The 24,905-nt window shown below is 54.9% G+C and overlaps 1 protein-coding gene across 4 annotated transcripts in view; it reads right to left on the bottom strand.

Annotated features, from left to right (window-relative positions):
* SLC6A20 (solute carrier family 6 member 20) overlaps positions 1–23,975 on the bottom strand; it is a 30,454-nt gene extending 6,479 nt beyond the window's left edge. The window contains exons 1-8 of one of the 4 annotated variants that reach the window (XM_028087236.1): positions 23,910–23,975; positions 23,706–23,835; positions 11,352–11,492; positions 9,625–9,716; positions 7,290–7,517; positions 4,033–4,143; positions 2,978–3,219; positions 1,903–2,065 (exon numbers count right to left, since the gene is read on the bottom strand). In XM_028087236.1, coding sequence (XP_027943037.1) covers positions 1,903–2,065; positions 2,978–3,219; positions 4,033–4,143; positions 7,290–7,517; positions 9,625–9,716; positions 11,352–11,492; positions 23,706–23,835; positions 23,910–23,975 — 1,173 coding nt within the window. Of the gene's footprint in view, positions 1–1,902; positions 2,066–2,977; positions 3,259–4,032; positions 4,144–7,289; positions 7,518–9,624; positions 9,717–11,351; positions 11,493–23,705; positions 23,836–23,909 lie in introns of those variants that run through there. The other 3 variants (XM_088022225.1, XM_028087238.1, XM_088022226.1) reach the window with 3 other exon arrangements.
* Positions 23,976–24,905: the final 930 nt, after the last annotated feature.

Here is a 24,905-nt window from a genome sequence, read left to right as displayed (position 1 = left end):
GGTGGGCGGGTGGAGCCACGGGAGCTGGGAGGGCAGGGTTGCTCCGTGGCCAGATCCACGGAGGATACCACTGTGGTGGGGATTCGACCTGTGGAAACAGAGCCTGGAGCTCCTGCTTTAAGACAAACCCTCCAAGAGGGTTGAAAGAGGTCTTAGGTTGGGGGGGTGCCCTCTCTGGGGCCAAGCTCCCCCAATTTAGACCCGAGGGACCGCCAGGGAGGATCAAGCAGCAAGCTTGCGAACAGATTTATAAACCTACAAGAAGACAAGCTACTGAGGAAAGAATCAGTGGGAATAATTCCCAAGATGACAGATGTTGGTTGGATTGGCAGATGCATGGCATACCAATGAGCTTCGTGGGATTCGCCGGCTCTGGGTGCAGACAACAGGCGGTGATCCTTTGCAGAGAATTTACAAACAGTAACGAAACCTGCTAAAGTTGGCTTGCTTTTTACCGTTATTATGAGCCAACAAATTCTCAACAGTGCCGGTGATAAAACAGACTGCCTTCACTCTCCTGCCCAAGGCCACCCACCCCTAGAACAGCTATGTACGATCTTTTCAAGGAAGCAGAAGATAAAATTGCCAAGATAAACATATCACAAGAAACTATTAGCCTGAAAAGCAAATTTGAAGGAAAAAAAAATCGTGTCTAACAAATTATTGAACCGAAAGACTCCATCAACAGCTAAATACCGCTTGCAGCTGAAGAGAAAATTAGGGAACCGGGAGGCATATCCCCGGAACAGATCCAATGATGAAGAAAAAAAAAAGATAAGAAGTTGGGAAAACATAAAAGAGAAATGAGCGGACGCGCAGGGTGGGATGTGAAGGTCTGGAAGGAATTCTGACACAGAAGTACGGGCAATGATTAAGAGGTAACGGGTATGAATTTTCCAGAACTGATAAAGACACATGGATCCGTGGATCCAGGAAGCCCAACCTCACCCAAGCCACGCTGGATAAATAAAAAATACACCTGCACTTAGGTGGCTGAGACCAGAGTCTAAGGGAAGGGCACAGAGAAATCAGAGCGAAAGCACTGGGCAGCCGAGTGCTTCCAAGAAGGATAGGACATTTCAAGAGCAACCAGTGGAAGCCGGAATCACATGGCAAACATCTCTGAAGTGTCCAGAGACGATAACTGTTAACCTGGAATGTTCCACGCAGGGGAGACAGTCTTTCAAAAGAGTGGACTGAGTATCGACATTTGCATACAGACAATACCCAAGGAAATTTATCATCAAGAAACAGGTACACCTGGAATGAATATAGCCCCGTAATTATAATGGAATTAAGATTAAAGGGGTGAAAAAACAAGCTGCTCTAAAGGAATGCATTTTAAGGGAGGAAACAATCCCGGAAGATGTCTGGGGTGCCGGAGGAAATGGTGAACAGGTGCAAAGGCAAACACTCGGGGAAAGACACAGCGGACACAGACGGTATTTAAGACCAGAGGGACGAGATGAACGGGCACTATGGTACTTGTTCTGTTTGGGCGGGAAGTCAAGATCCTGTTGAACTTCAGATTTGGTTGAGTTAAATAGGCATGGAACAAATTCGGGAGGATCACTAGATCAGTTCCAAACAGCAGAGATCCTTAGCATGACCGTGACAGAAACAGCTCCAGGCCTCGGGACCCTCAAAGGTGGCACCCACAGATGGACTCAGGAGGACAAAAGTTAATGACAAAGGCCCCCTGTTGGGTATGAACCGGCAGGTCTCCCCACCCCCGCACGCTCACAGCGGCCTAGGCATTTGCAAGGAAGGTGTCACTACCTCTGGGAAATGACACACAGGTTGGACACTGAGGCTGACTGCAGACTCCTCCTTGGCTTGCACTTGTCCCTGTGGGCAGCTCTTGGCGGAGGGAAGCAAGCCGAGACCTGGCCCGCGCCTTACCGTGGCCAGCTCTGATTGCAAGCTGCAGTTTTTCATTTGCGGGAGCACCTCGCTGTATTTGCCGGGGAAGGTGGACTCTAGGTAGCTCTTCACCTGCTCCAGGTTGCTGGCTGTCAGAAAGCCATCTTCCAGGTCAAAAGAATTGGTCAGCAGCAGAATCACCCTGCAGAGCAGAGCACCAGATGGACCTTCGCTGATTAGAAAGGCGACGGTCACGGAACCCTCTTGAAGCCTGGATGCTAGAGGTCCCTCCCCTCTGATCGGGCAAGGTCTCTCCAACAAAGGGACTCTGTTGATCAGTGACCAGTGACCTTTTAAAGTTTGCCGGCGGGCTGGGGGGGTTGCGGGTTGAATGGCTTTGAAGGAGCCTCAAGTAGGACCGGAGATGAGAAACCAACCCACCCAGCTAGGCCACGTTCACGTCTGGGCCAACACTGTCCGACAGAATGTTTGTGACGATGGGAATACTCTATGTCGGTGCTGCCCAGTGCGGCCCCCACTAACCATGGGGGGCTGCTGAGCGCTTGAATGTGGCAAGTCTAACTGAGAAACCCCCTTGAATTCATTTACAGGTAAATGGAAATCAATTTAAACAAAAATTTAATTCAGTGACTTAATTTAACTTAAAATCACAACCGCTTCAATTGATTAAAATTTAATCAACTAATTAGATTTTTAAAAATTAATTATGTAAATCCATCCCCATTTCAATCTGTCAGTAGCCACGTGTGGCTAGTGACTCCCGCACGGGACCTGGATGAGGTTTGTCGTGTTTTGGGTAAGGGGAGGGGGGAAGAGAGCAGATTCTGGGCTCTCCGTGGCTCACCCAGAGAGCGCTCGGTTACTTCCGAGGTCAGGGAGACGCGGAAGAAACCAAGGCTTGTCTGTCGCACTGCCCTCAGCCCTCAGGCAGGGGTGCCCGGGTTGGGGCCCCGGATGGAGGGCTGCACAGCCGCTGCCTCACGCCCCTCGCCTTCCCAGCGCCCACCTCTTCCCGGCGGCCCTGGGAGCCTGGGGGAGGCCCCGCCACCCAACGCCCCGGGCTCGCGGGGACGGCCCCCCGGGGCGGGCTTACTTGTTCAAGCAGCTCTCATAGTTGAAGGTGGCCTTGAAGCCGTAGATGGAGAAGGTCACGATGCTGGCGAAGACGGAGGTGGAGCTGTTGATGAGGGACACGATGATGGCGTGCTTCTGGCAGTTGTTGGACGGCTCGTTGTAGCTGGCGAAGGCGATCAGGCTGCCGAAGCCCAGGCCCAGGGAGAAGAAGATCTGCGTGGCTGCGTTGATCCAGGCCTTGGGGTTGGCCAGCTGCTCTAGCTGCAAAGCCGGGCAGGGGACGGGGCCGCTGAACCAACCCTGTGACCCCCTGGCAGGGGCAGGAGGCCCGGTGAGGGGGACCGAGCGTGCCTATGACCCCCGGCCCCGCGGGAGCCTGGCCACTCCCCAGCAGCCCGCAGCACGCGTGGCTCACGTCCCATCCTCCACAGCGCCTTTCCCCGCGGACGTGTGCGATTGAAAAGAGCGGGGTGAAGTGATTTAAGACACTGGGAGCCATTTGGAATGTGGGGGGGCATCTCAGGGGGGGCGCTGCCACAGTCATTCTGTTTCCAGACTTGCTAAATGAAGAACCTGTTTTGTCCCAAAGGCAATAGTGCCCCCCCGCCCATCTCCACACACCCTGCCGATGGCTGAGCATTGGCTGTGGGGTGCAGGGGAGTGGGTGGGCTGGGGAGGGATCACAGGATACCCTGCGGAGTGTGGATTCACCCCTGTAGGGAAAGGGGTGCGTGGAGGTGAGCAGGCAGGAGAGAGAGAAGTGGTTGGATGATAAGTCACATAGTCCACAGGCTGCCAGGAGGGTGCGAGGTGAGAGTGGGGGCCAGGAGGCCAGACATGGGGCTCGGGTAGCAGTCGGTTGGGGTGCAGGGAGGACGGGGAGGACGGGCGGACGAAAGACTCAGTGTCCCCAGAACGAACAGGACTTGGGGCCAGCCTGGCTGAGGTGACCCAGCGCCCATAGGTAACCCACACTGCTCCCCCAGCCTGGTGGGCTCCCACCCACCTCCCTGGGTCTCCCCCTCTTTCCACCCATCCTGGAAGACGGCAGGTCCCCCTCCCTCCAGCCTGTACCTTGGGCGTGAACATGTACGCCAGGCCGTTGGTGGCTCCGTGGAGCGTGAGGCCCCTGACCAGGTAGATGATGAGCACACAGTAAGGCAGCAACGCGGTGAAGTATACCACCTGCGGGCACCAGAGGGCACCAGAGGGCAGCGTCAGCCTCCCGGACACCTGACACCAGCCACCACGGGCCCCCTTTGTCCCTGGGACAGACCCCCAGGGGGTGGTCCCCACAGAACATTCCCCCGTGTCAGGCGTTCAGGCTACTGACGGCTGCAAAGCCAGGACCACTGGTTCTGAGTTTGGGCAGGGGAGCTGGGGTGCTGGGATGCCTGTGCCCGCCTCTGTAACCACCAGGAAATCTGCGTCAGTAGGACCAGAGGAAAATGGGTACGAGGTCTCTGCCTTCCACCCTCCCTCCGACAGGACCTTATTCCAGAAAGGATTTGGGTATACCTAGCACATTGCTCTTTTTAACCGCTAGATGAGAGACCGTGTGAGCGATCCAGTAAGATGAGCCCAAAAGGAAAGGCAGCCCACAGGATGTGTGTGTGAGGGCTAGACCCTTCGGGGGCCAGCTTCTTTCCTCTCTGAGCTTCCTAGGGGCCCCAGCACTGCAGAAAGCACCGTCGCTCACACCTTTGATATTGTCTTTAGAAGGCAAAACAAAACAAAAACCAAAAACCACCACCACCACCACCAAAAAACCGAAAAACACCTAAGGGGCTTGGAGCAAGGGCATGTCTCTCCAGAACTGAGACCTGAGAGAAATCTGGCCATGAGGGCTCCTGAAGGAAAAGTGATGATGTTGGTGTAGGGACCATGTTCCTATCAGAAATACGACAGAAATTCAATGATCTGCTTTTTTTTTTTTTTTTTTTTTTTTTTTTTTTATGAAAGGCTTCCCTCTCATGGTCTTTAAAACTGCACACGAACAGAATTTTTGGTCAACCAAATCTTTTCCTGCGGACAGGCATCACAAGCTCGACGACGTTTTATCCTTGGTTTCCGTGCTGGTGTCGGCAGCAGTCTCACACTCCGGGCCTGCTAACTCTGCTGACGCTAACTCTCACACGGCCTTCAGACAGGGACCTGCGGGTGCACGTGTGGCCATCCGGGCCCGGCGCTTTTTCTCTGAATCGACTCATATGGGCACCAGAGCCTCTTTATGTAAAGCACAGAAATGTTTTGCAAAATTCTCTTGGCGAAAGCAGTTTGCTTGAAGGTTGGGTCCTCCTGTGAGGCATCTGGTTGGAGGCCCATGTCCAGATGCGCTTGGATTGGATCTCACTAGACCCTCTATTCCTCTATTCCTGCGGAGGTGTGGCATCATTAGGGGCCTCCCCGGAAACTTCCAAGGCCACCAGAGGACTGGTTCATGCCCTCTCACCCCCGGGGACAACAGGCAGGGGTGGGGCGTGTCTCTTATCACTGATTCTTCACTGAGGTCGTTGTAACTCAAGAAGAGTAATCAAGCCAGCTGACTTGACAAGAAAAATAATCCAGGAGTGAGACGGAGACAGATGAGGACAAGGGCATCAGGCGTGAGCTTAAGAACATTGAGGGCAACTGGAGAGGGGTAACCAATGTCCATAACCGGTGGACAGTTAGGGGATACTGAGGCAGGCCCTTGGAACTTCTCTCCTTCCCCTCAGGTAACTAAGTTTCCTGGAAGGCTCTCTGGGCTCACTTCTCCCCCATCAGGGAAGCTGGACATGTGACCCAGCCTACACCATTGGGAGAAACCACTTCTGACCCATCTATGACATCTCTTGGAATGGGGGGGGGGGCAGAAATTCCAAGAGAAGAAGTCAGGAAATAGTACACAGTTTTTAACAGAATTACTTCCCCATAAATGAAGCTGTTGGGGTATTTCTGCATGGAGAGGGGGTGTGGCTTGAGCAGAGGAAGTAGTAAGAATAAATAAGAGTTCATAGCATGACATGACCTCATTTCGCACATTTACAAATGATCTTGAAAAGAGATGGCCTCATTAAATCTCCAAGTTTACAGATGCTGCCCTCAGATCTTTTGTCACGTGCATAATAATCTGGCGAAGGCAAATCGCAAAAAACATTTTTTTTATGAGCATAAAATACGAGCCAAGCTTCAAGATGGGATGGAGTGAGTAGCTGCCAGGCTCTAAGTTCTTCCAGAGAAGATTCACTAGTCCCTCAGCTTGGCCATGGGGCAGGCACGGTGCTGGGGTCATCACAGGGTACCTAAAATATCACAAGTAGTTCTGGTCTTGCTGCCTCTAGAGAAACACGGTGGGGTTGGAGGAGGCGACCCAGGTGGTCAGGAGAATGAGGAGAGGTGGCCTCAGGACCTTTGGAAGGGAAAAGCTGGGATGAATCATGTCACGAAAGGCATGGAGAGAGCAAGCAGGAGGTAGCTCACCAGACCAAGAGGATGGGGAGTCTTAGGGGCAAAGCTGGGTCTGCCCCGGCTCTGCCCTCACTGGTTGGTGCCCTTGGGCAGGTCCCTCTGCCCCTCAATGCCTCACGGGAGTGGGATAATGAACTCTACTTTAAAGGGCTCCTGCAAGACGGGGACAAGGTGCAAGCCCAACCCTCAGGGGATCGGCTAGGACGAGTGCCCGAGTATGAGGATGGGGCGCGCCCCAGAGGGCATCTGCTGCAGCTCCAGAAAGATGCCAGGTGCTGCAGAGACTGCAGGAACACATCCTCCATTGGGCAGATTAAAGAGCATCTCAGCGCCCCCCTACAGGAGAACAAACCTGGGGATGCACCAAGGAGAGAAGGTTCATCAGTCAGGCTGGACAGCTCTGCAGGGTCATGGACAGCAGCTGAGAGCAAAGGTTCTCAGACTCGGCTGCAGATTAGAATCACCTGGGGGCACTTTTACCATCCCGATGCTCAGGTTCCTCCCCACACCGATGACTCCAGGACCTCCTGGGGGCGAGGAGGACTAAGACATCAGAGTTCCAGAAGTTCTCCGGATGATACTGATGTGCAGCTAAGTTGGAGGGCCAGGAGCTACGGCGTCTTGGGGACATCTCCGGGGAAGGGAAAACTCACTGCCTAGTTGCTTGGTGCCCCTTGGGTGGTATGGATGTGGGGCTGGCTGGCGCAGGAATGCTCATCTTTTTAGGTAGGGGCAAAGTCCTCCTTTCAAGATTGCAACTTCGAGTACCACTGTCTGGTGGCCTGCTAGGTGATTTGTGACCATACCCTCCCCCCCAGCCCAGCTTCCCCCCGCTCCCGTTGGCACTGCCCAGGCCGGGGCAGAGGCTCTGCCGTCCCCACCTTGCCGGTGGACTCGGTGCCCCGCAGGATGCACAGGTACACCACCAGCCAGGCCAGGATGAGGCAGAGCGCCGGCTCCCATTGCACGCGCCCACTGTCCTGGATGGACGGGGAGATGTTGAGGGTTTTCCTGTACCAGAAGTACTGCGTGGAGGATGCCTTCTCACACTCCTGGTCATAGCCCGTGTGGTTGTCATTCAGCGGGCACACGGACCACGGCAGGGGATCCTTTGGGATCAAAAGAAGCATTATACAGACCGGTGAGGGCTGAGGCCGGAGGGCCAAGTGGGAAGGATGGGAATGGCCCTGAGAGGGGGCTTGGGGGGGGGCGGGGAAGAAGGGCGCTGGTCCCCAAAGGACAGGTGGCCTGATACCTGAAGGCAGACAGGGAACGGGAGGGCTGGTCAGGGGCGCAGAAAGGGCTTGGGGGGTGGAAGAGAGGTGGGCCAAGGGCTCCACATGCTCCACACTCCAACAAACAGGTGTTTGTTGAGGATTACCTAGCTCTGTCACGGCTCCGAGAGACTGGACCAAACGGACAATGGCCAGACCACCTATGACAGTAGAACCCACAACCTCTGCAGCGAGGAGCCCAGGGGACTCCAGCCACAGTGTCTGCAGGAACTGCAGCCTCTGGGTCAGGCTGGGGTCTTTGCATCTGCATCTCTAATAGCCCCTGGTGCTACTGTTGGGGAAGGTCAGACAGGAGGCTGGGAAGCCCAGGTAGTGGGATGGACAGAAGCAGGGCCCCTGAAGCCAGGCTGCCGGCGTCTATGCTTGGCCCAGAGCAAGTGTGAGTGTCTGTGGCTGGTATTATCCTGATGTGAACACGGATGAGGGCTCCAGAGCAGAGGGACTGAGGGTGAAGGATGGAATGAATGGACAGTCCAGTGATTTTCAGGAATTGCTGGTCCTCGAACTTCTGAGAGTCAGAAAAATGGGTCTCATTTCTTGAGACAACCTTATTTTCATCTTTGGAAGGTGGTCAAATTATTCTGGTTTTGTTAGAACAAGACACATTGGTTCCACCTTTGGAAAACTGTCTTTATGAGTATACAGATCTGTAACGCCGGCGATGTGTATGGCAACTCTTTAGTTGGAGTGCTGTTGTGCAGTGCACAACCTGCCCAACTATACATGACAGATCTGCACAGAGGAGGAGGAATCGTCACCAGAGTGGAGAGTAAGAGGAGCTACTGTTTCTGCCCAGAAGGTGGAGGAGAGGCAGGGCTGTGGAGTCAGGGAGAAGATGAGGGGCTGCAACTAAGCTCAGAGCAGAGTCCTTCCTGTCAAGGATGTACACAGGGCATTTGCGGTGAACGGGTAGGGCTGATTGGGTAGCCAGAGTGGGGCGTGGATGTAGTACCTTCCGGGTGTAAATGCCAAGTCCCGATTATAGAGGTCATTCACCCAAGCATTCCTTGGGGTGCAAAGATTCAAGGCTGCGCCCCAGTACTCCAGAGAGTGGCCCCACAAGTTGGGGTTAGTCCACAGTGCATGGCCAGCTCTGCCTTGCTTTTGGAACTTGAGGACAGTGTCTGTCCTGTGAAGGCCTGGTTCAGGGGTAAAAAGGGTGGGGCATCGGCCCAGTGACCTTCTGACTGAGACGGGGTGGGGGGCTGCTGGAGGGCAAGAGGGGGCAGTGGGCAGGGGGTCCCTGAGAGTGAAGGGCAGGCACTGAGGAAAAGCAGTGCGCACGGGTGGCAGAAGGGAAGACTCCTCTTGGCTTGGAGACAAAGAGCACCTCTCAGCGAGGAATCGGGGTTCTCTCTTCTCTGCTATTTTCAGCCCCCTCCCATGTGCTACCACGAGCGTCAGCTGCGGCTCTCATCAGAAATACGTGTTTAAAATGTTTCTCTTTGGGAGTAGCCCCTATTGTGTTACAGGGGTGCCAGTGGTCCTTCTAGGAGAACTCTGGTCTGTGGGGAAAAGTGGGGGCTCGGCCTGGAGTCGGAAAGCTGGAAGGACAAGTGACCAGAGCAGGGAGGGGGTGGGGGGGGTGAGCCAGAGGAGAAGGAAGGCCTCCTCCCGTCTTGCTGGGTTGGTGGAATCCCTCCCCACTGGCTCTCTCCACACATTCTCCAGGGCTGGCGCTCAATATTTTGCGAGGGGTGGGGGGTGGGGTCACATCTTTCAGAGAGAACCCAGTGAAAGCTAGAAACCTGCTCCCCAGAAACGTGGACCCACACGCATGCGCGCACACACACCATGGCAGGGGCCCGTGGAGGCCAGGCTCTGCTTGGGGTGGGGTGCTCAGCCTCCCCGCCTCCCCAGCCCCCGCCCTCCCGGGGCTGCCCCCTGGGGGTGGCTCCCGGTCCGGCCTGGGCCGGCTCACCTGGAAGGAGTGGAAGAGGTACCAGAAGGCCCAGGCGTTGATGATGTTGTAGTACGTGGACAGGAAGAAGGACACCACCATGCTGGCCAGGCCTGTGAGGATGCAGAGGGGCGCTGAGGCCCAGCCTGGGTCTGCCGGCCGGGGACACGCCTGGGTGACTGCCCCGGGAGAGCAAAGCCTCCTCCGACAGCTTTGAGGGAGGGCCAGCCATGACCGGGCACCCGCGGGCCCTCTCTAAGGGCAGGCCCGTCCCCGCAAACTCACTCCCCAGCAAGGCCGAGGCCATGTCTGCCACCCGTCGGTGCCAGGTGCAATCCGAGCACTTGATGGGCTTTCGGTCTTTGCGACAATGTGGTCACGGGGGTGTCATTACCTGCCCTTCCCGGAGGAGAAAATGAGGCACAGAGATTGCCCGAGAGCGCTGGGCTGCGATGTGGCGGACGTGGGCTCAGCACAGAGCGTGAGCGGCCTGCTGAGCCTGCCCAGTGCCACCCCGATGCTTCCCCGCCGGGGCTCCCCCGAAGTGGGGTCCCTTGTGCCCAGCCCTGCCTCGTGGCGGCAGGGAGCGGGGGCGTGGGGCTGGGTGTCAGGAGGCGAGGGGACGGGTCGCCCAGCGCCCCGGAGCCACTGTGCGCGTCTGCACCCAACCCCACCCCATGGGACATCGCGTGGGGGGTGGTCTGCAGTCTGCCACGGTGCAAATATTTATACCACCGGCATTGGTGAACGCTACCGCCAGGCTCTCCCTACCCCCAGCCCTCCTGGAGGGCTGGTGGTTAAACATTCGCCCACACCCCCGCTTGGCACAAGCATCCAGTGTCTTTCCTATTAGGCAGCAAATGCCACCTCGGAGAAGCCCTTTGATTGATTACGTGGGCAGATTGTAAAACCACACGCCTCCTTGTCAAAAATGAACAGCCCTTCAAGCTGAGGAGGCAGTTGGGGTTTAGAGATGATTCGGGAGGCCACGGATGTGTACGTCCTCCTTACTCCCGAAACACCCTCCGCTTCCCTGCCCGCCTTCCTGTCTGGGGGCGGGAGGGTGGAGCAGAAGAGACTGTGGCCAGTGCGGCCCAAAGTTCCTCCCGCTGCTCCCAGGCAGCCCTGCAACATGAGGGTTGTGCAGGGCAGGTTAACCATCTCCGAGCGGTGCCCGGGACACCAGCTCCAAGTGGCTTGGGGGGAGGGGAGGGATGGGACGTGCAGCCTCCGGCTCTGTGCACTGGAGGTATGATCGGCACCCCGCGGCCTCTCAGTGCTGTGACAAAGCTCGCCTGGGCTCATGAGGCTGGCACCTGGCACTGAGGAGGTGCTCACGGAGAGGGAGACGTTGTTACTAATAAGTAGCAGGGAGCAGTTAGCTAGATGAGTTCCCAGAGTGGTAGCCCGCTGGGACATTGCGTTATAGCCCCTTGGCTGGGCAGCTAGTTCCCTTTTACAAAAGAGCAAACTGAGGCCCAGAGAAGAGAAGCAATGTGGCACCAGCTGCCCAGTGCGTGTGCATCCCCGCTTTCTCGCTGGCCTGTGGGTAAGAAATCCAGCACCTCTCAGCCGGCATGTGGGGGCACCCCCTCCCGGGCTGTGCGTCCACCCATCCAAGGGCTCTCTCTTAGGCCTTGCGCTTGCTCCTTGGCCCCAGCTGCTCTGCCAATGGGCTCCCACCCCCACCCCCTGCTGCATCCCGGACAGGGGTCCAGGTGGCCAAGGACGAGAGAGGACCCACTTACCAACACCACCAAGGTAGGGGCTGATGGTCCTCCAGGCACCGATGCTGCCCTGCCGCATGCGCTGCCCCACTGCCAGTTCCAGGTACAGGAGAGGCATGCCCTCTACAATCAGCATGATGATGTAGGGCACCAGGAAGCTCCCTGCGGGCGTCCAGAGCCAAGACCAGGCCATCACTGATAGGTTTTACTCTGGAGCCCACACAACCTCCATGCACATGTCCTTCCATCCACCTTCCCTTCCCTCCTTCAGTCTTTCCACATATCCATTCACCCTTCTACCTTTCCACCCACCCATCCTCCCACCTTTCCATCCATCTGCCTTCACTCTCTTCCACCTTGTTCCACAACCCACTTTCTTTCCTCTCACCCATCTGTCATCCATCCATCTGTGTTCCATTTGTCCATCAATCCACCCATCCAACCATCCATCCATCCCTCCACCCATCCAACCATCCATCCATCCACCCACCCATCCAACCATCCATCCACCCATCGACCCATCCAATCATCCACCCATCCACCCACCCACCCATCCAACAATCCATCCATCCATCCATCCATCCATCCATCCATCCATCCATCCACCCACCCATCCAACCATCCACCCATCCAACCATCCATCCATCCACCCATCCAACCATCCATCCACCCATCCAACCATCCATCCATCCACCCACCCATCCAACCATCCATCCACCCATCCACCCATCCAATCATCCATCCATCCACCCACCCACCCATCCAACAATCCATCCATCCATCCATCCATCCATCCATCCATCCACCCACCCATCCAACCATCCATCCATCCATCCACCCATCTACCCATCCAATCATCCATCCATCCACCCACCCACCCATCCAACCATCCATCCATCCATCCATCCACCCATCCACCCACCCACCCATCCAACCATCCATCCATCCATCCATCCATCCACCCACCCATCCAACCATCCATCCATCCATCCATCCACCCATCCACCCACCCACCCATCCAACCATCCATCCATCCATCCACCCACCCATCTATCCATCCACTCCCCCATCCTTCCACTCACCCATCCAACCATCCACCCATCTACCCATCTACCCATCCATCCACTATCCAACCACCTATCCACCCACCATCCACCTATCTATCCATCATCCATCCATCCAACCATCCACTCATCCATCTATCCATCCATCCAACCATCCAACCATCCAACTACTCATCCATCCACCATCCATCCATCCTTCTATCTTTTCATCTTTCTACTTATCCATCCATCTGTTCATCCATCTATCCATGGATGACATGCGGACTTGTTAGTTAAAATGTTTAAATCCTTCCATCCCAGGGGATAAATTGCCACTGCCCCAAGCCCCTTGAGTGCCTTCCTCGATGGCTCGGCTGCCCCAGCTCCTCTGCCAGAGCCCTAGTCCATCTTCTGTTGTAGTAACCAATAGCACAGGCGGGGGTTGGTGTGTATGTGTGGGGAGACAAGGGGTCCCCAACAGACAGGGCCTAGGCTACCACCTTCCTTCCCCCTTTCCCTCTCCCTCTGTGTGTATGAGCACTCTCTCTCTCAAATAAATAAATAAATCTTTTAAAAAATAAATTATAGCTGAATTATAATGCTTCGTCTTCAGAGCACCTCTCTTGTATGTGTATCTGTTTTGTAGAGTGGCCCTCAGTCTAAAATTTTGTTTTAATAAAGAGTACTATGACTAACACATATTTAAAATCCACTGGTTCCTGAGGAGCCATCTGCAGATAAGTGCTTGTGATGATAGTGGGGAGCCCGGGAGTGTGGCTAGAGCTATGGAAGCCCTCCCCACTGCTGACACCTGCTGGGGGCGCCCCCCACCCCTGCCCTGCAGAGCGCTGCCCCGCTGCTTCTCCCGTGAGCCCCGCCCCTCCTTCCCTCCTTGTCTGAAGCCCTGCTCATCTCTCCCCCAGCTCCTGGCTCCTTGGCGGTGGACCTGAGAAAGGGTCCAGAAGGAGAAGAGGGCAGGACTCCTGATTAAAATAAAACCCTGACACTACAGCCGCGGGAATTAGAGGCTGGTTACAGAAGGAACTGGTTCCAAAAGTGTTAGGTAAAGAATGAAATATAGATGCTTCCATGAACAGCTAATATTTACAACAATGCCTTCACTGTATGCACGTGTGGCCCCAGAGCCCACTTTTCTCCCCCGGCGAGATCTCACAAACCCTCTCCTGACCACAACACGTACGTGCGCATCACCCTTCCAGCAGCAGCTGCCCGGAGTTCCACTAGGAAAACGCGCCCAGGCTCATTTCGTCCATCCTTGGCCGCTAAGCCGTGGCCAGTTCCCTGCCATCCTAAACAGAGCAGTTGGGACAAAGCCTGGCCCATGTGTTTGGTTCTTTCCTCAGGATCCCAAGGGGAGGATGGGTGGCGCCAAGACCGAGCAGAGACCAAGCAGGGCCGTGTCCCATCACCGGGAGAAATGCACCGACGGTGCACACGGGACCACCAGGCCTCGCATTCCCGGCTCCGTCCGCCCTGCTCACACTGGGGCCTAGGACAAGTGCTCCCCCTCTCACTTCTGGACTCGGCTCCGACGACTCTGACCTCTGCCAGGCCCGGCTCCTGTCCTGCCCTGCAGAAACATGTTTTGGCATCTCTCCAGGTTCTTCCTGGAGCAGGGAGTCCAAGAGGCAGGCTGCTGGGGGCTCCCACCCACCACAAACCTAACAACCAAGGTTGTGTGGGTACCACCTGCTTGGGGCAACACTCAAACCCTCAGTGGTTACAAGAAAAGCTCATTTTCACCTAAGGTGTTAAACAGTAACCACACGGGGCCTGGCAAGGTCCATGGCAGGATTTTCTCTTTGGCAGGGCCTGCCTGATGGCCCACTGCCCATGGGAAGACTGGCAATCCAAGGCCTGGTGCCCAGGCGAGGGCATGGGGGCTCTTGAGGCCTGCCCCTCACACATTTCTATCACCCCTCCCATCCTCCAACTATCCAAACACGTGATCCCAGTGAATCTGCTCTGCAACCGTTTTCTCAACAAATGGTGTTAGAACAACTGAACACCCACATGCAGGAAAAAATGAATCTCAACCCACATCTCACATTATAGAACCAGCCCCCCCAAATGTCTCAAAATGGATCACAGACCTATATGCACAACTCCAAACTATAAAACTTCTAGAAGATAGCCCAGGGAAAAAACTTTACCATAAGCTAGGCAAAGATTTCTTGACTTATATCAGAAGTACTATCTAGGAAAGAAGGTATCAATAAAGTCGGATTTTGTTTTAAAATTGTCTTCTGTGAAAGACACGGTTAGGAAAATTAAAGAGGCGAGCCAAAGACTGGGAGAAACATTTGCAAAACACGTATCTGACAAAGACAGTATCTAGAATTTATAAAGGACGCTCAAAACTCAACAGTGAGCTAACGAAGAACCCATTCAAAAAATGTACAAAAGATTTGTACCCGTTCTTGGCCGGGTTCACTTGGCTCACTTGGTCAAGTGGGGGTGGGGATCGACCAGGTTTCTCTGTGGAAAGTTACGGGTTTGCCCCTTGGAAATGATGATGTGACTTTGCAGGGAGATATTTTGAGCCGAGGTCGCCTTCCTGTTTCCCATCAGACCTCTGCCCCCTAGATTTGGCAGCCCCGGGGGATTCTTGTGGGAGACACCCGACGGGTGACCCTCTAATTCCATCATTCCTTCTAAGTCCTTAAGTTTTAGAGCGCTCTGGGCTGCCGAGATAGGTCAGGGAGTGTGGGTGGCGCGGGCCTGTGTGCATCTGCATGACCCTGGGCCAGGGGGATGTTTACGGTCACAGAGGACATTTCTATTCCGAGGATGTAAAGACACCTTTGAGCCTGGGGAACTCTTACTCCCTGCCACCTCCCCAGCGCCCACCACAGTGCCTCGGGGCTGGTCTTCTGGGCCCCGTCCACTCCAACAACTGCCCTCCGACAGCTGATCGTCCGATTGTGTCCCTCTCTGCCTCCCCCACCCCCCCCACACCTGGTCAAAGCCTCTTTGGGTCTCCTCACACCTAGAATAACACCCACTCTCCCTCCTGTGGCCTCTGAGGCTCTGAGACCCAGGGCTCCCTTTTCCTCTCCAGGCTGGTGGCCTCCCTCTGGCCACTGCAGGCCCGTGGCCCTTCCCGTTGGTCCGGACTCTGCACACTTGCCCTTGCTGTTCCCTCTGCCTGGAATGCTTTCTCCCTTCTCTCATTTCTCTGCCAAACCCGCTCCCCTCAGAGGGGCCTTTGTGGTCTGCCTTAGTGACCACGGCCCCCAGGCTAGAGGGACCCTCCAACTTCTCACCTCGCTGGGCCTTCCTTCCGAGCAGTTACTCCTGTAAAACGATGCTGGAATTTTAGCTGTCTATTTGGCGTCTGTGTCCCCTTAGCATGGATGCTCTCGTTCGCTGGTCTGCTCGGAACAGACCTGGGCAGAGAGCAGAGCATAGTGAATATTTGGTGGATGCAGGACAGAATCCTTCAGGCTCACAGGACCTTCCACACACATGGCTTCCTCTAGGAACCTCTCCAGATCACCCAAAGCTAATTTGGGGTGTCCCTCCTCACAGCCCCTTGCTGTCTACTGCTCTGTCCACCCCTACTTCCCTAAACAGCTCCCGAGTGTGGAGATGGGGTCTGCCAGGCCCACAGCTGAATCTCCAGTTCCTACCACAGGGCCCGATATGGAGTGGGTGCTTGCTCAGTGAGTGTTTGCTGAATGGCCACTTGATGGTAAGTGGTTTTGATGGTGGTTCTATGTGGGCGGGAAATTTGTGACGCTCTTACCAGAGAGAGATGACAGAGAGGTCTGGGAAAGTTCGTCATGGTTGCTAAAACCATAAAATTTCATAGAAGGTTCCTTTGAACTCTAGCTTTATTTTGTGACTGCATTAGGTAATACGGACCTTAGGCAATTCTGTATTGGCCTGCACCTCCCTCAGAAAGGATGAGCACTCAGAAGGCAGTATTTGGCCCTAGGATAATACACCACAGATCAAGACAGAGGCCCCCCTAATGCCTTCCTCCGAAATCAATTTGCTGTGACAAACAGAAGAAATTTGTAGCGAATTTCCAGTACCTGGTCTCTAAGAGTCAAGAGGACACTGTGCTTAAGGAGCAGCATCAGGCAATGAAGAAGGACAATTTAAAGAGAACACAGATTTTATGAAGACAAAAAAAAAAAAAATATGGCACATGAATTTAAAGCCCATGGAGGCTGTAAGTCAAAAGTAAAAAAATTAGCCCTGTAGCTCAGGGAAAGAGGATAAAGCGGAAATGACAGAGGGTGAGGTACAGACGGCAAGCCCACGCATCTCCTGTGTCTCTAGAAAGAACCAAGCAGGAGAGATGGCTGTGGACACAGCAGCTGGAACAACAAATTCTACCAGATGCTTCCCTGGCCATGTCACTGAAAGGGCTCACTAGTCCCACATAAACATTTTCTAAAAAGTTCTGTAAGCAAAAAAAGAAGAAAGTTTTGTGAGCTACCAGCCAAAGCGGTGGGCAGGCGCAGCTCTGAGTGTCCCTGTCTGCAGGATTTGCCCCGCAGAACACTCGGGTCGTTCAGCCCCGTCTGCAGCTGACCTGACAGAGCGTCATATTGTGACAAAGAGGGGAGGAGAGGCACCCTGCCTCACCCATTGTGAGAAAGGGGGGAGGAGAGGCACAGAGCAACCTTTTCCAGCAGGGGGGGACTCCTGGACCCTCTCGCCAGGGAAGCCCACCCCTGAGGGTTTCACCTTGTCAGCCAGCCCATCGGGCAGCCCCAGCAGCCCATTCACAAGGACAAATGGGCTAATATCTGCAAAAAGGACTGACTTCCCAGCAGGAGCTCCGGTGCACCGTCCAGTGGGTCAACAGCTGGCTCGAGACGTTTGTAATCAGCAGGGGACGTGGGGAAGGGTCTCCACCCTGCATGCCGGGAGCCATACTAGTCCGAGGCAAAACTGATGAGAATGTACTTAAGACCTAGACGTATAGCCTGCAAGGTTTGTGAGATCAAGTCCCAGAACACGCTGGAGAATGGGCAAATTAGTTAACGCTACATCTGTAAATGGAATCTCGAAGAGCCGTGTAAGTTCACAGCTTCAAAGAATATTAAATGATTTTGGAAAGGATCGTTGTCGCAGGGAAAGTAAAATCAGCAAGACATGAAATTACATACAAATATGTGTCTCCAGTTGTTTTAGGCAAAAAAAAAAAAAAAAAAACCAAAAACGTAACAGTCATGACTTTTTGGGTACTGGAATTGGGGTGATTTTGTATTTTATTTCTTTATGTATTTCTCTATTTTCCAAATTTTCTACCACGAACACGTATTACTACATTTATGACTCCCAACACACACACACACGAATACGTCATTCTAAGAGCATGTTGCTACTTATTTTTCTAATGATCGCAGCCAGTACCGTATCTGTTTGCTACACTCAAGAAGCTCCCTACAAGAGAAATTCCTCTTGGGGCGTCTGGGTGGCTCAGTCGTTAAGCGTCCGCCTCCGGCTCAGGTCATGATCCCGGGGTCCTGGGATCGAGCCCCGCGTCGGGCTCCCTGCTCGGTGGGAAGCCTGCTTCTCCCTCGCCCACTCCCCCTGCTTGTGTTCCTGCCCTTGCTCTCTCTCTCTCTCTCTCTCTCTCTGTGTCAAATAAATAAATAAAATCTTAAAAAAAAAAAAAAAGAAATTCCTCTCTGTAGGAAGTTTATCTCCACAAATCTCTGTCCTTTGAGGCCCACAAAGAGACCAAACAACCAGATGTGGCCACTTTCAGGGGAAAGTTTGCTCAGGCTTTCAGACTCATGCTGTCTTTCCATGTCCACACCTCTGTCTTGACAAAACCACACAGGGACTTTTTACACTGGTTTTCTTCTTTTCAGTGTGTGTGCGTGTGTTTAAGGGGCACAGATCCCAAGTTCCCAGGTGATGCGGAAGCTGCTGGTCCGGGGACCACACTTTGAGGAGCGGTGTCCTATACTCTGCAGCACCCCCTCCCACTGCCTGCCCCCTCCTCATTCACCACCTCCTCATGTAGACTTTCCCCCAAAAGTTTATTATTTGGAGTCAACTCCGGTCAACTTTTGGAAACAAAGAACAGAGACCCAAGTAAGAAAAATGAAAGTCCCGCTTACCCTGCCTGACGCCTTGGTCTAGAACTTATAGATGCCTGTCCCATAGGCGCCCCCCCTCCTGGCCCAGCCCCTCGGCCAGCAGCATCACTTCACCAGCCACCCTGGTGAATGAACGTGGTCCTGGCGTCTGTCTTGCCCCCGGCTCTGTAAGCTCTAAAGACACCGCTTCCCTGCCTGGAATCCTGGCTTCGCTGCCCCAGTGAATTTCCATATTGCCCGCCTGCTAAGTCAAGGCCCTTTGGTTTGCATTCATGCTGGACCCTTCCTCACGTGCCCTCCTGCCATGGTCCTGCCCCCCACCCCAGACGTTCTGGCCACATAGAGTTTCCAGCCACTCCCCTCAGATGCACATCCTTCTGTGTCGTTTTCACACGTGGTTTCTTTTGCCTGGAATGATTTTGTCCCTAAATCTACCTGATGAGCTCAGACTCATCTGTCCGGGCCTAGATGGAATGCCACTACCGCCGGAAGCCTTCCTGGGTTCTCTCGGGCGGTTAGTCCTCCCTCGAGTAACTTCAGTCAAGCCTCCCAAAGAGCCCTCCGCGGATGCTCTTGCTCCTCCATGTGGAAGGGACCTTTCCATGGTGTCGCATCCTCAGGGGTGATGACCATCTTTGTCCCTGGCCAGCAGCAGATACTCAATCCATGCTTGTTGAAGGACTGAAATTAAACTCCTAAGAGGTTTATATTGTTGATGGTTTAATTTTCTATGCTCCTGCCTGTTTGGGAAAAGATCTAAGATGGTGGTTCTCAGCCCTGGTGCACAGCAGGATCCCCTGGGGAGCTTTAAAATGCCTACTGGTCAGGTCACTCGTGAGACCAACTCAGGATTTGGGGGTGGGACCCAGACATCAGCGTATCGCCCAGCTCCCGGGGGATGCTAATGTGCAGATGGGTAGAGGCTTCCCCACCGAACGGTGGACGCAGCGTCCTGGCTGGGGGCCTTTCCTCCCCACCGTGGGGGACGGGGATGAGCCGCGTCAGAGTCCACGGTGCTGTCCATGGTCAGACATGGCTTTAGAGCCACTTTTAACTTAGAGAGGAGAGGGTGTCCTGGAGAGGGCGAGGAGCATGGGTACCCCCGGCAGAGGGGGGGCCACCAGCCATTTGAGGGAAGGGCAGGGGCAGAGAGAGGGCTGGCCTACAAGCGACAAGGGCTTCTCCTGGGTGGACACGGCAGACAGCAGGTGCTTGGCCAGCCCCCCTCCAGTGTGCAGGGGAAGCCGTGGTTGAGTGTCACAGCAGACCGTGTGGGGAAGGGCCCTGAGCCAGTGCAAGTCCGATCCTGGGAGGAGGCCCGGACCTCTGCAGCCAGTCGCTTCTGTCTTGCCTTTATCAGAACAGGAAACCCTGACACCAGGGGGTCTGGGGAGAGGCTGGCTCCCACACGGAAGCGGCCTGAGCCCCAGCTCCGCCTCCAGGAGCCCCCTTTTCTTCTCTGGACTTGTCTCCCATCCCTGAGTGGGGCAGACAGGACCGACTGCAGGGGTGCTGCGAGGGGGACGGCGAGGACCTGCTGCTAGGAGCCCAGACGCGCCTGTTCTAGAAGCCCCAGCAGCAGCACCAGACGTGTGCTCGAGGGACTCACAGGGCACATGTTTTCACCTACCATCCAGAGCTGACTGTGGAAACCTTATGGGCTCGATGCACTACAACCTCTGAACCTCAGGTTTCCGTCCCGCCCAGCAGAACCGTAGAAACACAGCAGCACATTGCATGCCCGCGCGCGCGCACGCACGCTGTACAGCGAGCAGCAGTAGGTGCCACCCACCTGTCCATCCGCGCGCTGAGCTGCTGTGGCTCGGTCCCAGGCCGGAGGCTGGCCTGGATGACTAGGGGTGCGGGGCCAGCTCAGAGCAGCTCACGAGAGCCGGCTGTGCACACTGCCAGCCCCGCGTCCCGGGACCTCACCTTGGGACATGTCCCAGGACATTACAGTGTGAAATTGGCCACGGTGGGAGTATTCACACGGCGATAATCATCGGATGCCACAAATTAGGTCTTACTTCTCCCACCAAAAGCCGGCTGCTCGACGTTTTCCCAGCACCCTGCTACCTGGCTCCCCACAGCGGGTGGCCTGGGGGGCGGCCCGAGAATAACCCTGACCTCGGTCTAAGGTGAGCTCCAAGGACCAGCAGCAGCAGCACCACTTAGGGCCTTGCTAGAAAGGCAGATCCTGCCCCTGCCTCACGGCAGGTGTCTGAGTCAGAATCTCTGGGGGCGGGGGCCCGAGACCTGCCATTTATCAGGCTCCCTGGGAAGGAAGGCTACAGTTGGAGGCGCGAGGCTCTAAGCGCCAGAGAGGAGCAGAGGGGGCTTCGAGGGGAAGTGGGACATCCAGTCCGAGTGTCATCGAACCAATGCAGGCAGGTGTCCTCCGACTTCCTCCCCTTCACAGTGAGAAAACTTAGGAGGAAAAGCATCACATTGCCACCAGCCAGGCAACTATTCCCATTGGTCCGCGTCTCTTCCATAACTCGAGCACATTTGTATAGGAGGCAGTTGCCGGTGCCTTTCTTTTCTCCACGGGCGAACACACTCATTTGCATCCCGAATTTCTTCCAGAACAAGACTGCCTTAGATGCTGACACGGTCGCCGAGACCTGCTGCCTTGTTCCAGAAGAGGTTTTGGGCAGGCTTTTCTTTTTCCTCTAGCGCCAGCGTGCTGTAGAGGTGGCTGGTACCCGAAACGTAATCTTCAGAATTAACATTCCTCGGGCTGGGCCTGGCCTGGACAGCAGGAAAGACACAAGCCTCCCCAGTCACAGGCCCAGCCCCGTGGAAAGGAGCATGGACCCCTAATCCGCTTTATTCTGGGAAGTATTTTGGCACAGCTTGGCTCGGTAGTTTATAAACAAGCTCTTTGTTGTCTGGAGGCGGTGGGTCACAGCGCTGTTTAGAAGGAGGTTAAACACTCCTCGGGAGGCTTTCTTTCATGATGTGGTTGGTTTACCCTTCAGCTTTACGTAAAGAATAGGTCTGCAAACGGCCTGGGTTTCGGGCCACATAGACCACCCCTGGACAGGGAAAGCCTTGGGGAAAACCACCAGCATCCCCACCTCACGTACCCCGTGCTTTTCCTGACAGAGCCTGCTCAGCCATCCAACAAATATTCTTTGGTGCTCCTCGGGCCCCACCAGTGGGGCTGGTGGTGGGGCAGAGAAAGGAGGGCTCCAGGCTATGGACAGCTTCCCAGGTAGAGGAAATAGCTCGTGCAAAGTGTGGAGGCAGACAGTAGGCATTCACTGACAGGGAACTGTCCAGAACAGTCCAGAACATTTGGTGGGGCTGGAAGATGAGTGGCGGGAAATGGGGTGGAAAGAAGAGCAGGTGTCGGGTGATGAAGCCCTTACTGGGCCAGGATAAGCCGCTGGGTCTTTATTCTGCAGACACTTGATGCTTAAGAGGGTGCCACCTGCCCCGCTTATATCTGCCCACCCCGGACCAAGCCAGCCACCAATCCAGCCTCTCCTCGGTGTCTGCCCACCTGTCTGCCATCATCCATCTCTCTCCACCCAGCCAGCCCAAGTACACTCTGTACCGGACACAGGATTTCTTCTTTTCTTTTCTGGGTCCTGAAGGTCCTGCTGTTCCCGTAGCAACTCCTTACATGTATTCTATTTCAGAACTACCCCGACCGACCCATGTCACCAGCAGTCTATTCAGGGGATGGTGTTTTGTTAGAAACAAGGAATTCACAGTCATGTGACAGCGAGGCTCACCTGGCCCGATGGCTGGAAAACGCAGCCGGGACAAAGGTATCGTGGGTAGATGTGCTGAGCACAGAACGACCTGGAAATCTCATCCTGACAAGCAGTTCTTTCAAAAGTCAGTTATGAAGCCGTTACAACACATGGCAACACCTGCCCTTCCCATCATTATGATGTATTAATGCCCTTCAAATAAAAGAAGGAATCAGAGAAGTAACCTTTTGTCAAGTTTTTTTTTTTTTTTTGAGCAGGTGGGGGGGGAAGGGGGAGCAGTACTTTAGGTCTTGGTCCTTCTTAAATGGGTTAAATCTTAATACTTTGGTCTAACATCTTTTATTGTTCTTTATGGTGAAAAAACATTCCTGATTATAGAAGACATTCTCCCCCCGCCCCCCACACGGTCCAAGGCAAAGAAAAATCACCCTGAGATATAACTATTGTTAACATTTGGGTGTATTTTTTTCTCATTCTCTTTTCTTGGCATATTTTTAAACATAACTGAGACCATCCCTTTTATACAGTTTTGAATCTAACTTCCCCTCCCTCCACTGAATAAATGACAGGAGAAAACTCCTATGAAAGTTTCTGAAAACTCCATCTTAGCAGCTGCAAAGAGCCCCACTGCACGGATGTTCCATAACTTATTGACCCAACCCCTTTCGTTGAGGGCTCAGGAAGTTTCTAACGTTTTACTCTTATTAAAAGATTGAGACCGTCCTTCCATCACCACCCTCGGTCAGACCTCTGATAATTTCCTTTCGGTAGAATTCTAGAGACGGAACCAAGGAGGAAAACTGTTTCATGCTGAGACTTCAATCCCTCTTGCCACACCGCCTTCCAAAACGACAGGCTGGCCTGCACAGAGGCTCTCTCGCATGTCACGAAGGTGTCCCCAGCTCCCTGCCACGTTAAGGGAATGTGATGGGCGTGGGTGGGTCTATCTAGTGAGTGTGCCCTGATGCTTTAGGGGAAACATTTGTAAAACCAAAACAAACAAACAAAAACCCCCCAAAACAGAAATAGAATAATTTGCCTTTCCTGCTATCTGTGACTCCAAATCCAAATCAATGTTTTAATAAAACATGCAAAGAACTGGCTCAAGATCCTTTTAACCGGTTTCAAACCGAACTGCTGGGAATATGTTTCGGATTTGAAAACTGTAGCAGGAGTTTCTGTTGAACAAGACCATTTCCTGCTCACTTTTTACACGTAAATGTCAGCTTTACTCACTAGAAGTCAGACTCTTGCGCCAGGGGGAAAACCGTCCAGAGCCTCCTTCGGCTCACAAGAGCGGCGGGTGCGGAGAGGACTCAGCGGCCCCTGGGGAGGGGGGGGGGCTTGCAGAGGGCGCGGTAGGGCGGGTTTGGATAACAGCTCGGCAGCGGACCGGGAGGTGCTGGGTCCGAGACGGCGGGCTCTGCACCCCCGTGCCCCTCGCTCGCGGCGAGCCTCAGTTTACCGGCCTGGAGTCGGGGCACCCGCCCCGGTGCTCCCCGCGCGGACCCTACTCACCTCCGCCGTACATCTGGCACAGGTAGGGGAAGCGCCACACGTTGCCCAGGCCCACGGCGTACGAGATGCAGGCGAAGACGAACTGCAGCGGGTTGGCCCACAGCGGCCGCGCCTTCTCCATGGCCGCGAGCTGGGCGCCGGCTCCCCCTCGGGCGCCGCGCGGGGCTGCTTCGGAGCGCGGCTGCCCGGCGCGTCCCTGCCCGCTCGGCCTGGGGGTGGCCCCGCGCCTTGGCCGCGGCTGCTAGCTCGCTTTTTAATTGCTAATCTCATTAACGCGCGCCCGCCGGAGGGGCGAGGCTGGTAAATGGATGACGGCGAGCCCCACCCCGCCCGGCCGCCGCGGCCGGGGAGGCGCCCGGGATTGCGCCTGGGACGGCAGGGCACGGGGCGGCGCCCGGGGCTCTCCGGCTCCGCGCCCGGGGCTCTCCGGCTCCGCGCCCGGGCCGGGGTGTTGCTGCGCGTCTCTTCGGAGCCGTCAGGTTCTCCCAGCCACCTATCCATCGTTTCCTGGGTGCCTACTGGGTGCTGGGCTTCGTCTGGGGATGGGCTGTGAGCCACACGCACACATCCCCAGCCCTTCCGGGAACTGACATTTCGGGGAGGGAAATGCTTAAATTAGCCGGGATAAAAGGTCCCAGCCAGTTTCAACTACTGTTGACCTACAGAAGGGACAATTTCATGTGGTTCGTTTTAGTCCATATAAAAGACTGAGACGGGAGGAAGGCAACTAAGGCAAAGCAAAAGGGTGAGCAGTATCGTGGCGGTAGGCTGGCGTGGTCCCGGAGGGCTTCCCAGAGGAGGAGCCAGGACATTTGCCCAGAGACTGGAAGAAAGGAAGGGAAGGAGAGGGGGACTCTCCGGGGCCTCCACTCCTTTGCAGACAAATACTTCTTGGAGGAAGAGCAATGGCGGCAGCCAGGTTTCCCTCCATCGGCAGACAGGCCCTAATTGCCTAGTGTGTGCAGGGCAGGGAGTCTGGCTCTGTAGTGCCGGGTGGGGGTCAGGAATCCAGTTTTGAACAGCTGTGTGGGATACTCTACTGCCCAGGTGGGTCTAAAGGCTAGAGATTCTGATTCATTATCCAGGAGTTAAGGCCTAAAAAAACCCGTCTGGAAAGGTTGTTTCGTTCAAGGCGGTCACTAGACCTGTCTAAGCCTGGTACTTTGGAGAAGGGCCAAGCGCTGGCTTTGGATCTCAGCT

The sequence above is a fragment of the Eumetopias jubatus genome, unplaced genomic scaffold (genome assembly GCF_037043125.1).
Source record: "Eumetopias jubatus isolate StellerSeaLion01/CBP00866 unplaced genomic scaffold, mEumJub1_p1.0 scaffold_1, whole genome shotgun sequence".
Taxonomy (NCBI): Eukaryota; Metazoa; Chordata; class Mammalia; order Carnivora; family Otariidae; genus Eumetopias; species Eumetopias jubatus.
The sequence above is the reverse complement of the archived record's forward strand: the minus strand, read 5'-3'. Positions and strand labels throughout refer to the sequence as shown.